Source organism: Chionomys nivalis, chromosome 7, assembly GCF_950005125.1.
Source record: "Chionomys nivalis chromosome 7, mChiNiv1.1, whole genome shotgun sequence".
Classification (NCBI taxonomy): domain Eukaryota; kingdom Metazoa; phylum Chordata; class Mammalia; order Rodentia; family Cricetidae; genus Chionomys; species Chionomys nivalis.
This window is the reverse complement of record NC_080092.1, coordinates 89,046,267-89,060,236: the sequence shown is the minus strand read 5'-3', so window position 1 is coordinate 89,060,236 and position 13,970 is coordinate 89,046,267. Positions and strand designations below refer to the sequence as shown.

The 13,970-nt window shown below is 37.5% G+C and overlaps 1 protein-coding gene across 1 annotated transcript in view; it reads right to left on the bottom strand.

Annotated features, from left to right (window-relative positions):
* The window catches only part of Cep112 (centrosomal protein 112), a 448,529-nt gene that overhangs the window by 399,192 nt on the left and 35,367 nt on the right, over window positions 1–13,970 (bottom strand). Inside the window, exons 5-6 of the mRNA XM_057774090.1 lie at window positions 5,148–5,238; window positions 3,554–3,631 (exon numbers count right to left, since the gene is read on the bottom strand). Of these exons, the coding sequence (XP_057630073.1) occupies window positions 3,554–3,631; window positions 5,148–5,238 (169 nt within the window). The remainder of the gene's footprint in view (window positions 1–3,553; window positions 3,632–5,147; window positions 5,239–13,970) is intronic.

Here is a 13,970-nt window from a genome sequence, read left to right as displayed (position 1 = left end):
AAATTTTTCATTACTACCTTTTAAAAATCTCTGCTTAAAGTATATACTAGAAAAAATTAACATATTTGAGAAAAAAGAAAGTATATTTTGAGAAAATTGTATTTAACAAATTCTAGAACATGAACTACATGAGCAGAAAGAAGGTACTGACAATGGTGCCAGCAATGTCAAAAATGCAGCCTTACCTCACAGCCCAGATCAACTCTAGCTGCTAGCTGCTCCTTCAGAGAACAAAGAAAACAAAGCTATTTGTACATTCACAAACAAAACTGAACTCAAGACAACCCCAAGCTTTTCACCAACTGAATAGTTTATTCCACTTCAATCAAGAGATATAGGTTAGCCTGTTAATGTGCATGCCTTGTAAATCCACAGGAACGTAAAGCCTTTCTATTTTATATGATTTGTAAATTTTTAAATTGGTAAAACAAATTCCCAAGCAGGACTAGTTTTAAAGCATTGCATCAAAATATTTTAGATATTTTTAAATTTATTTTCTTATGTGAAAGATTTAATTTTCTGAACAGTTAAATAATCACAAAAAAAAAAAAGGCACTAAGAACTATGCATCTAAAGCTCCAGACGACTCAGGGCAAAGGCAAGTTTAAAAGAAAAGCACCAGGGTTCATTTTCTTCTTTGATGCTGCTCTGCAGCGGCCATCTGTCCTTCCGTGGGGTTTCCTGTGCTCTCTCATGCTGACAACAAGGCTTCCCTCCAACAGCAACAATCCCTGCACCTTCTTCCTCCGGGCTGCTCTCCTCCTGTCCAGCAATTCCACTTCTCTTTTCTGTAACTAATCTTTTCCCAAAATGAAGAGGAGATCCACATTGCCTTCATTTCACATCTAATTCCACCCTTCTGATTGTCCACTCAGGACAAGATACTCTCTCTGTCCATCCCCACCTGCCCCATTTTTATCTGGACCCCCTGAAAACTAGAGCTGCTCTTGATCTTGCCAACACCCCTACTATAGTGAGTCCAAAAGATGCCTGCAGCCCTTGAATTTCATGAGCCCCAATCCTTTAATTTTGCAGTTAATCTTACCATCTCATAGAACTCCACCAGTCTGAAATAAAATTCAGTTTTAAAATAAGTTCCTTTACCTGACAGTCAGTTAACTGACCAAGCCGATATCCCCACATCTTAGTCCGTCAGTCACTGAGTTTCCTTTACTCTTTCACAGCTTTGCCTCCCCGCCCCTCCCATTCAACAGCAGCCACACTGGCACACGCTGCCTCTCAACACGTAATGGGCAATTAATCTGCTTTCTCTGTGTCTACTCACACCTAGTCTAGCCGTCATAATGTCATTAACAAAATTTGCCTAGAGCATTTTGTTAAAGACGAGAATGAGTGAGAAATGGACAACTTGTTAGCTGGCTGAAACTGGAACAAACCTGCTGAAACTAAAACAAACCCAAGTTTTAGTGTGACCTAAGCAACAAAATATGAATACAACAATTCTGGTCAAGAGTTCACATTAGCAACAAACTGAGATCACCTTGGCTGTCCAATAAAAAAAGAATACTTGAATTTTAGACTACAAATGCAAAAGAAAAATTAATGCTTATAAATTTAGATAAAATTCAATGCTGTAAGTCATAAAGAATTTATAATATGTTCCAATTTCATTTAAATTTTAAATATTATAAAGTCATATAGAAGAAAAGAAAGATATAATCAGGTCAAATTGTCTCAAATTTGGAATATTTGCATAAACTTTACCAATAGAGTACATCTATTACAAAGATCAAAATTTCAAAATGTTCTAAACTCTTAAACATTTTGAGTGCCAATGACACTCAACAATTCCATTTAGAGAGCATCTAGACTTTCGATTTATAGGCAGATTTCAGGGTCCCGCCCGTATAACAATGTTAATCTCTGTTAATATTTTGAGAAAACTTTATTCCCCTGATTTTCATATCTTTAAAACTTTAAATTCTTTTTATTCTTACAGTGCTGGGATATAAATTCTTAAGTGGCAAAAGCATCATGAAAATCATTTGAAATCCAGTTTAATGTCCTCAAAGCAAATTGACAGCATATATGAAAAATAGAATATGAAGGGGGAAAAAAAGCCTCCAGGTCTCACTACAACCTGAAATCCAAATAGATAGCTTCTCAGCCAAGTTGACAGAACACACCTTTATATCAACACTCAACATGCAGAGGCAGAGATTACCCAGGAGTTTGAGACCAGCCTGGTCTACATAGTGATCATAGCTAGGCCAGCCAAAGCTACATAATGAGAGTCTGTCTCAAGGAGCAAACACAAACAGTGAAATCTCAAGTTAACATGTAATACAGGACAGCCTATCGACATTAACTACCCAATCCCCAGATAATAATAAGCAGAAACAATCCCATACAACTAGTTTGGTTCACTTACACTAACAAATCTTTGTCACATCTACTGTTGCCTTAAATTCTTTCTGTCCACCTATGCAAACACTTGCACCCTTCCTGAGAAGGGCCATCAGGCAGAAGGGAATGCCAAGGAGCCCTCTGAAGCCACCTGGGGCACATGAATACCAGTGTGTAGACATTTTCTAGAAAATGCCATGGGCACTACAGGGCAGCTGCTCATGGACTGACACTGCAGGCCTGTCCCCTTCCTTACTTCCAGACGCCATGCTGTCCTGACTCCTTACCCACGGTACTGCTGAAATCACACGTTGTCTCGTCTATTATCAGGCTCCTTTTCCCATCTGGACTCCAATTAATCTTCCTCAAGTTCCCTTCTGGGTCAATTTTTAAATTCTTTTATCCAATAAACCAAGAACTTGGAAAAGAAGCCCATGTCCACAGTAACATTTGTACTTGAAAACCTCTGTCTATCATGGCTACTCACTTATGACTCTTCCTTGAGTTTTACTTTCTTGTTGTTTAATCTGAATTACTTTCTTCATGTTCTCATTCCCTTCTTTCCCTCTACCACAGCATATTCACTAGCCGCACAACATCATGAGCAATAAAGCACTTGTAAAATGATGCCTCCATATTATTATAGCACTGAAAAATTCCCATCACTGAAGGGGATCAAAGGCATCATAACAAAGGGTTTTGTTTTTACTTTAAGTTGTCCTAATTAGCCGTCAGTGCCCTTATACATCTTTCTTTACCATCCTCTTGATAAGGTCATAAGGTTGACACTCAATGGTTAACCTACACAATCTAGGTTTGTGTACACACAAGAGGAAATCACCTGGTGACATCATAGAATGTAAGGTGTGCCCCTGCTGTTAAGTGACACGCACTCCTACTTTACTTTGTGTATAATTTAGTTTGGTATTTTTGTGATATGTCATCCTCAATTATTATTTAGCTATTTTAATGTGCCTGACTTATTTCATCAACAAGAAAGTTGGCCAAGGACATTTTATATTTCCTTGGAACATCCTCTTACTTAAAATTCTTTCAGGGCCAAAACAGTAATAAATGTTTAATAACCAATGTTCACTGGATAGAATTAAATTAGTTAAGATATTTTCTATACCCAATATGACTCTGCCTTTAAAACAAATATGCATATAAAAAATGTTGGTTTTACCCCAAGATTCCAACTATTCAGGCGAGCTTCAATGTCACTGTCATCCAAAGAAACAGGAGATTTTTTTGAATGAACTTCCTGAAATACAAAAACAGGTAACAAGAAAGAAAAAATTAAATAAAAGAGGAAACAATGGAAGAAACAAAGAAGGAGGAAGAAAAACGGGTGGGGGAATAAGAGGAGAAAAAGAAAACAAGACAAAACATGTCATTCAAAGTAATGACCATTTTGTGTACTTATTTGGTGATGTGGTATTGTCCACAGAGGACCAGGGTTGTTACAACTAAGCTAGTCTCAACTCTAATGACTGTTTATTACAGATGCTTAAGGCAATGAGATGCCTTAACAATATATTCACAAAGTAAGTAGATTTCAAAAAAATCAAAAGAATATTTTGAAAATTAATCCAGACTCTTTAAGTTTCTTGTACAAAAAGTTTTAATTGTGGTATACCACAGTAGCTTGAAAGCAGGGAGAAAACTTGAAAAGATGAATTATTTACTCTCCTTAAAATTAGTTAACAGGGAAGTTTTGTGTTGACGTCCAAGAAGTTCTTTGTTCTTAAATTAATCTCACTCATACACTTATAAAAAGAGAAATAAACTCAAGACTCGCATCATGAAAACGCAATTATGTGACTCTTTACTTTTCTCCTGTATAAGTCATAGTACTACACATTTATCAACCAAATTAAAACTATTAAAACTAATCAACTAAAGACAGCCTAGGATTTTTCTGTGCAGAGAAATCCAACCATAGTAAAGCTCTAGGCGCAGCCACATAGAGGAACAACTGCCTTACAGACCTGACATTGTCTTCTGAGATAGGCTCTGTTGTCAAAACATGCTTCTGCTTTAGGAGCACCTCGCTGCTAAACACTGAGCGGGTCTATCCATGACATGTACACCCAAACACGTGATGAAAGCAAGCAATGTTCTGTGCATTCTATTGATTTCCTCTAGTTCCTGCTCAACAAGGTGAAAGGAGTTTCTATTGTTTCTACCTTTAACAATTTGTAATGACTTTCACTGGTGCCCTCTTAACTTTTTTAAGCCTTCTTTGTGAGCTCATGACCTTCCTTGTAACTCAAAGTCACATAGCCCAAGACAACCAGCATTAGGCAATAATGGTTACACATAAAAGCACTTCTCCCTTTACACAGCTTGTTCAAATCAGTCAATGGTAAGCACAATGATTTGAGAGGCATTCGTATCTGAATATATATATATATTATATTTATCAAAAAGCAATATTTTTTCATCACTATAAATTAATTTGCTTCTAATTTTATGATCACTGGGGATCTAATAACTCAATTAACATAGTGAGTAAAGGAGAAAAAGAATGAAAACTGGGATGTTCCAGCATCACTCTTTGGCGCTCAGGAGAAATGATAGGCGGACCAGTGTAGTTCAGCATCAGCGAGCAAGCAAAATCGCATCACTCTCGTTAACATCGATACACCCACCAAAACCTTCACACTTCAGTTTTTAACTTCAGACTTTTAAATACTAATTGGAAATTCAACAATATGAAACAAACTTTGGAAATCTTTTTAAAACATAGAACAAGTAGAAGTAAAACATAGTCTTACACAGATCTTTGAGGTAACATGTTGTCTGTCTTCTCTGTAAGTTGGACTCATGGAATGGGACCTCATTTCAAGCTTTCCAGTGTACTCCTCTCTACTAAGAGACCAAAATAGTAATGGTTAAACTGTGGAGAACTCACAGGGCAGAGAATATCCAAATCTAGGATCGGTCACCTTTATAAATGAGATGATAGTTCACTCAACAGAAGAACAATATTCATGGACATAAATGAATAAACATTTGTACTTCTAGTATGTTCTTTCATTTACATTAAACAATAAGTAAAATGTCACATAAAAGCCCCTTAAAAACAAATGCTATTTTCAAGTGAGATTCTAGCCACATTATCTAAATCATTTCTCTTCCTTTCCTTTTCCCAGGTGCTAAGGAAAGTGTAAATGACATGTACATTCTTAAAGAAACATTGTTTTCAGGTTAGCAAACTTTGTTACATTCAAGATTAAATCTTAAAATACATAAAGTAACAAAATTTCCTAGTTGCTTAAAGTTTCAATTAATTTGAAACCATATTAGAAACCACAGAACACAGAAACTGTTAATATAAAAATAAATCTTGTCAATTCAGGCAAAATGCTGTAAGTCTAGGGGCTGTGAAGACGGTTCAGCAGTTAAGAGCAATGGCTGTTGTTCCAAGTACAATTCCCAGAACCCACATGGCAGCTTACAACCACCTCTAATTCCAGTTCCAAGGGATCTCTGCCCTCCTCCTGCCTGCATGTCCAGCAGGCCACACACTTGGTACACAGAGATGCATGCAGGCAAAACACCCAAAATATCAATAGTTTTTAAAATTTAAATATAAATCTAGAAAAGGGAAATTATTTTAATAGATGTTACAAAAAAGGCTCTTCACTAATATAAATATACTATAAAACACTATTCTCTAGTATTACACATTAGGCCAAAGTTTTATATATATGCTTTAATACCTACAGAGCAAGCAACAGCTTCAAGGCAGAGGAAACAGAAACTGACTAGAAAGCATAAACACTCTCCCAGTCTTGGTTTGGCAAGCTACAATTACTACATTTGAAAACATTCTGAAATACTAAATAGGAAAGCCTAGAAATAAAAAATTCATTGAACTTTATCACCAGCATGAGAGCACAGAAAAGATATATATAAGGATAAATAAACCTACAGTTTTTCAGAACTTACTTCCCAAAGGTAAGTTGGAAAGACACCCATACATTTAGTTTAAATAACTAGTGTTCAATTATAAACTATACCAGAACCCACATAAAGGTGAAAAGAGACCCAGTTACACAGAGTTCTCCTCTAACTGCCATATGCATCCTGTGACACACATACCCAAACACAGTAAAGAAAGAAAGAAAACTTTAAAATGAGTGCCCCAAAAAAGGCAGGCTATTAAATAGATTAAAAAAAAAGTACTAAAGTAATGTAGGGTTTGGGGTATAAAGTAAGACTAATAAAATAGCATCCTTTGGGTTCATTACTAAGCAATGCTAAATGTCTGAATAAGATATATTGAAAAGAACTATTGATTTTTTTTATAAGTCTATTCAGCCTCCCAGCTGTGCAAATTGTTGAAAGCAAAGAGGAAAACGGACAGGCAGTAATTTGAGGCTAACTTCATTAGCCAACATGCTTGAGCTTATACAAGCATTTAAAATTTAGTTTATAGGAAGATACACTTGATGCGCTAAGCAATGAATGGCCTATTCTTTTTTGAGAATTGATTAAACAATCATAAAAAGAGATGTAGTTAAAAATTGAAAATGGTTAAATATTAAAAGTACTTCTTGAGAAAATATTAATAAAAAGGAAGTCTGAACCATTTATCTATTTATTGCACAGGGGCATGAATAAAAGGACAGACTTAATTCACATGCACCTGCTCATGGCTCCCAAGCAACTGCTCTCCCTTTACAATGAATCTTCTGAAAAGATCCCTACCCCAATTTGTCATTTATTTTTCAAGTAACTACAAGATGACTTTCACTCATCTTACCCTTCAGACCTGTCCTTCACTAGCTTTACTCTCTCTTCCCATCCTAGACACGCTATGGTCCTAGGCTTCTGCGTTTAACCTCTATTTTACTTTTATCTGCTTTTCTTGGTTAACCCAATCAATATACTATTAGCATTTCAAACAGCAAGGGGAAGCTTTGCTTACCAAATCTGCAACCCTTGTTCAAATTATTCTTAGCTTCTAGCTCCATCATAGATACAAACTGAACACCACTGCTTCTAATTCAACATATCCCAAACTACACTCAGTAAGAAGCTCCTAAAACATGTCCCCAATAAAGACCAAGGAAAGCAGAGATATGCAAAAGCCAGGTTCTCATGAAGGCAATTAAGCCAACAAAATGAGGACGTCAATACTGTTGCAAAAATCTGGCTGGCACAAGAAACAGATACTAGGCACAGAAGTTTCATTCTATGTCACGTAGCTGTCTTCAACTGGAAACACAACTAACTTGAACTCTTGAGTATATACAAGGACAGCCTCAAGTTTACAGTGATGGGACTAGGGGTCAGAGTGAACAGTGGAGCAGGGGGTAGGAGGAAAACCCAGCCTACAAGGCTCTTTGTGAATAACAATTGCTGCTGCCACACAGAACACCTGGTCCTGATGCTCGCATAGTTTACAAGTGGTACATAGGACACGGTCATAGCAAGCTCATGTGTGGTTGTACATGTGCCCAATTAGTAAAGGGGTAGATTAATTTCAGGGTGCCAAAGTTAACAAGAAAAAAATAGTATCTTGCTACAGAATAATTCTTCTGTACACTATGAAAACGTGTTGCTCTCATTGTTAATAACAAGCTGACTGACCAATAGCTAGGCAGGATTTTGGGGGTAGAGAGAATGCAGGGAGGAAGAAGGGTGGAGTCAGGGGAGTCACCAGTAAGACACAGAGAAGAAACAGGACATGTAAGATGAAAGGCGGAGTGTAGAGTAACAGAAATGGCTTAGTTTAAGTTATTAGAGCTAGTTAGCAATAAATTTGAGCTATTGGCTGAGCATTTATAATTAATAGTAAGTATCTGTGTGGTTATTTGGGAGTAACAACCAAGACACAGTGAAGCTCCACCTACAAATGGCACTCCAACATGAGGCCAGAATTTACACAAATGACCTGAAAAAGCTTTTTAAAAGATTCTAAACATACAAAAACAAAGTCAAATGTGGCTTCTTGGTAACTGCCTTATCTTAAGGTAGACTCTATTTGCTAGCAAAAAGTAGAGGCATGGATCCTTTAAGAGGTAGCTTCCTGGCTCATGCTAGCAGCAAACAAAGGCAGGGCTCTTTTAAGAGGCCCTGCTATGAACACTTAAATGGGGTTTATGAGCAGCGGGTGACATGCTATTTTGTGGAAGTGTGGACCCCCAAAATCCTCAGAGTTGAGGCAACAAACATGGTTCCCACCAGTAACTCCACCATGAAGCTAGGTTTTCAGGGAACCAAAAAGGGCGGATCCAGCCACCAGTCACTAGGCTGAGCAGTGCTGGCAGCTGGCATAGCAGTTTGAGATTCATCTCATGCAACAGTTATGTGGGTTGGTCTGTCTGAGAGGTCTCTGGTAGTGGGACCAGGATCTATCCCTGGTGTATGACATAGCTTTTTGGAGCCCATTCCCTATGATGTGATAGCATGCTCAGCCTTGATGCAGCAGGGAGGGGCTTGGTCCTGCCTCAACTTAATGTGACAGATTTTGTTGATTCCTCATGGGAGGCCTTACCCTGTGCAAGGAGGAGAAGGGAGCTGGGGTGGGGGGGGGAGGTGGAAGGAGGGGTGGGAGAACTGTGCTTGGAATGTAAAGTGAAATTTTAAATAAAGATTTATCTCATGTAATCAAAAAAAAATAAGAATGCTCAGTCAAGACAGATCCAGATGGAAAAAAAATCCCTCTAAACTGGTTATAGTGTGCTTAAAAATATACATATGCTTGAGAGAGAAAAAAAAAGGTAGATTATAGATTAAAAAATAATTTTAAAAATTATAATAAAAAGCCCTTTAAAAAGGAAGAATAAAATACATATATACTTTTTAAAGGACTTTATACATACATATATCTATATATACATATGTATATACACACACACACATATGTACAGACTACTCCAGCCAAGACTTAACAATTATCCTGATTTTTCTCAAGGTTTCCCTAAGGATGCCAGTGCCCCAAGACAACAGGAAGTAGTCTGTAAGTAGAGACTAGACTTCTCGTTCGTTCCTGGCCACCCAGAGCCAAATAATCACATGAAAACTATACTAATTACAACACTGCTTCATGCATTAGTTCAGGCTTCTTATTAACTAACTCTTACATCTTAAATTAACTCATTTCTAGTTATCAATGTATCCCCACAAGGCTGTGGCCTACTAGTAAGATTCCAGTGTCTGTCTCCTTCAGCAGTTAGTAACATGGTGTCTCTTTGATTCTGCTTACTATATATATATATATATATATATATATATATATATATATATATATATACCAGCCTTGCTGTATTCTGCCCTGGCTGAATATAGAATAAAGAAGCAGCTTTATTCATTAACCAATAAGAGTAACACATATAGAGAAGGATATCCCATGTCATCTCCCCTTTTCTATCTAAATAAAAAATAGGGGTTTAACTTTAACATAGTAAAATTACATACAACAAAACAGGTATCAAGCAAAAATTACACTTACAATATTTAGTCTATTTGTATCTTGAAAGTTTCATATTTAATTTATCTTTTATCATAACTAAGGAAAACTATAACTATTTGTCTTCAACTCTTCAGAGACCCCAGAAAGATATGATATTACCTAAGTAAACAGGAAGTGCATTGTAAGCCACCTCCAAAACTCTAGAATTGATAGGGACAGCTTGCTGCCTGGACAGTCACTCAAAGTTCTTCTGTAACATTGGGGCATTAATCTTCAGCCCACAGGCCCATCATATCTGGCAGACTTTTCCATGAAGCAGGAAATTAGAAAGACCTTTTAGCCTATATTAGCAGTTTGCCAGTCACTTTCTTCTATACACTACAGAATGTCTGGCAGATTCTTCTAAGAAGCAGAAACCCTGAAGGATCATTCTGTCTTTTGGAAAGTTCAGTAGTTACTTTTCTGTGGGTCCTGCATATCCAGTTCATACAGAATACCATCAAGCACTCCAGACAAGAGCAGTTTCTTGCCCAAATGGCCTATGAGCTCTATAAGGAGTCTCTTTGATGCCCATCATGCTCTTGAAGTAGACTGGTGCTGCTAGAAGAAGATGTGTTTCACTGTCAAGAAAAATCTAAATTCTTAAAACATTTTAAATGCAATATTCTGTAGGTCTTTGAAGTGTTGAAGACTATCTAGCTGAAATATATCTCTGTATATCTAGAAAACATAACATGACTGTAAGTTTGAATATTATAAATGACTATCTATTAATCTGTAATTTTTAAATTATACATTATATTTTTAAATGAACTGTATAAACATTAATACCTTAAAAAAGAGTAGAAATACCCATATAACAAAATTGATCAAGCTTGGTGGTGGTGGCATACACGTTTAATCCCAGCACTCAGGAGGCTGAGGCAGGAAGAGCTCTGTGAGTTTGAGGCCAGCCTGGTCTACAAGAGCTAGTTCCAGGACAGGCTCAAAAGCTACACTGAGAAACACTGTCTTGAAAAACAAAAAACAACAACAACAACAACAAAAACTGACCTTAAATTTGTATCAATAAACCAAAGTCTATACTAATGCAAAGCATTCACCCCCTTTAAATGAAAACAAATATTTGTAAGCAATCATTTTGGGAATTTGGACAGTTTTCTCCAAATTCTTCCTACCATTTGTTAAGCAAAAATGTTTTTAGGGTTCACAGAAACCTTTCAGGGGCTCTTGTTCCATCAAGCCACATTAACCTAGAAGGAATCCACAGGTTCTCATTTCCTGTAGAAACAAAAGCAGAACCTCTTTTCCAAAGTTACATATCCTTAGACTCAAATTTTGCAGTAAAGATACCTTTAAGATACACATGTTGGTTTAGTTTAGCAGCCCCCACAATCAAATGCCTCTCTGTAGTTAGCTCATTAACAGTCAAAATATTTAAAGAAAACACAATAGTATACATAATCCAGACTCTGTGTATTTTCCATCTTTATGCAGCTTATTTCTTTTTCTCTATTACTTTTTAATATTTTTGGGGGGGGGGGGGTTTCGAGACAGGGTTTCTCCGTAGCTTTTGGTTCCTGTCCTGGAACTAGCTCTTGTAGACCAGGCTGGTCTCGAACTCACAGAGATCCGCCTGCCTCTGCCTCCCGAGTGCTGGGATTAAAGGCGTGCGCCACCACCGCCCGGCTACTTTTTAATATTTAATTATCTTTACTCCTTTAATCTATGACTTTCTGTACTCTTTTTCTCTCTCATAAGCCCATATACATTTATCTAACACTGTCACCATTTCGAGGCCTTTTTCATCTGAATCTGTCTTTATTGCATATTTGTCATCATTTTCTAACCAGGAGCACCTTTTTTTTTTTTTAATGGTAAGTGGGTGTAGGTAGGACCAGTTCTGTGGCCCTTACTTCACCCAGTCTAACATAGCAGAGGAATGTTCACCACTTCTGCAAGCCATGCTCACCGCCCCAGTTACAGGGACACAGTGGATCTGTGTTGTCATTAAGCAATTTGTAACATGCTGCTCATAGACCCCATTTAAGTGCTCTGTAATAGGACCAGCATGAACCAGGAAACTGGCTCTTAAAGGAGTCATGCAGTTTTGCTGCTGAGTCAGGAAGACTTCTCTTAAAGGAGCTGCACTTAAAGGAGCTCACTGCCAGGAAACATAGCCTATCTGAAAAAAAAAAAAAATGTGGCTACCAAGAAACTGCACTTGACTCCTGTTTTTGTGGGTCTAGAAGCCCTCTTTTACCTTTTTAAAGTTTTTTTAGGTCTTCTGTGGATCTGTGCTCCAGATAGTGGGTGCCATTTTGTAAGTGGAGACTGCTCGTTCATTCCCAACTGCCCTATCTAACCTTGTCAAAGTATTCCAAATACCAGAGAAATGTAGGTTTGCCCTATACTGATAAAAAACTAATGTTTCATTGTAATGCAATTTAAAACCCAAAGGAAGATCAATTAAATGTTCCCCACAAAATAAATTTTCTATAAGAAATAATGCCACCAAGATGGGAGAGTGGGAATCTGCAGAGCTTCCTTTCTCAGTTAATGAACCAATTCCAAGTGTGAGTCATCGAGGCACCAGAAAGACACTCCTGCACCACAGGCAAGGGTGTAGTCACATGCATTAAAGCAGGTAGAAGGGAACTTCTCTGCCATCCTCTTTACCATAATTCCTCTTCCCAACAGAACACCATGTGATGGAGGGTGGGATCTCCAGCTCCAAGCTTCATCCAGGGATGAGAAGGAATGGGACTGATTTCCCAGGTCCCAGCTGGAAGATTTGATTTTGATTTTATTTCAGTCTCACCTGAATCTGAGTTCTTAAAGGGTCCCAGGTTGGGTACTAGTAGAACACACACAGCATGAACTCACATGCATTCGTTAGTTGGGCTAGCCATTAGCTCAGCACAGAATAACTAAAGCATAGAGAACTGGGACACATACCTAACACTATGATCTTGCAGAAGGATGCCCAAGAGACTGATGAGGTAGGCACTGACGGGTCCAGAATTCTCTAGATGCCTGGAGACTACTAAGAACAAAGGCAGCATATGGATTGTTATACATTCAGATAGAATCCCTTCTCTGGTTCAAGCCCAAGGTTACACAGGAAGGGAAAGAGAAGACAAGCATATGCTTTCTCATCTTTTCAGGAGCTTCCCATGAAACTTACTTAACCTGTTTTGATGCTATAATGGGATCAAGTAGAACCTAGCTTCACAAAGAAAGATGAAAACAGAGAAGCAAAGCTAGGCCCAGGTGCTACTACTCTAGGGGATTCAAAATACAGGAGCAACACCAATGGAAACAGGAACTTCCAAGCTCATGAAAACAGAAAGAAAAAGCAAAATAATCCTTAGGAGTTTGTACATAGAGTCAGAGGACACATCCACAGAAAAAGTTTGCAATGATCCCAGAATCTCTGCTCCAGCTAATTATTAAAGGTCTCCTATTGTACAAAGAAATAGTCCAGAGACACTGGCGATGGGAGTGCTTTCAAAATACATAGAAGTTCAACACAAAGTGTTAAGAACTGTATACGATGGCCTAAACAATGGAAGAAATCGATCTGAAACTAACACTCAAGAAACAGAAGTCTAAAAATGACCTGCATCCAGTATGGTGGCTTCAACCTATAATCCTAGCACCCAGTAGGCTGAGTCAAGAGAACTGTTTTGAGTTTGAGACCAGCCTAGATTACAAAGTGAGTTCTAGGTCAGCCTGAGCTATGTAATGGGAGAAAAAAAAAAAAAAAAAGCTGTCCAAAATATATAATATGTATCACTAAAATGCTTGGTAGGTTTGGAAAAAATGAGCATAAAAAATAAAAATTTAAATTACTGGATGTGAAATATTTTTAAAGAAAAACAAAAATGGGGACTAAAGAAAATAATAGCTGAACTAAAAAAAAAAACTAGAGGGAGGGCTGGAGAGATAGCTCAGCAGTTAAGAGTACTTGCTGCTCCATCATGAGGACTTGCATCTGTATGCTATTATTCATGTAATGAACCAAAGGTCCCACAAACACCCCTGAACTCCAGCTCCAAAGGATCCAACACGCTCTTCTGGACTTTACACACACAGATATCCACATCCATACACACATTCACACAAAAATTAAATAAATCAGTAATCTGTTTCTTTTTAATTAACTGAGGAT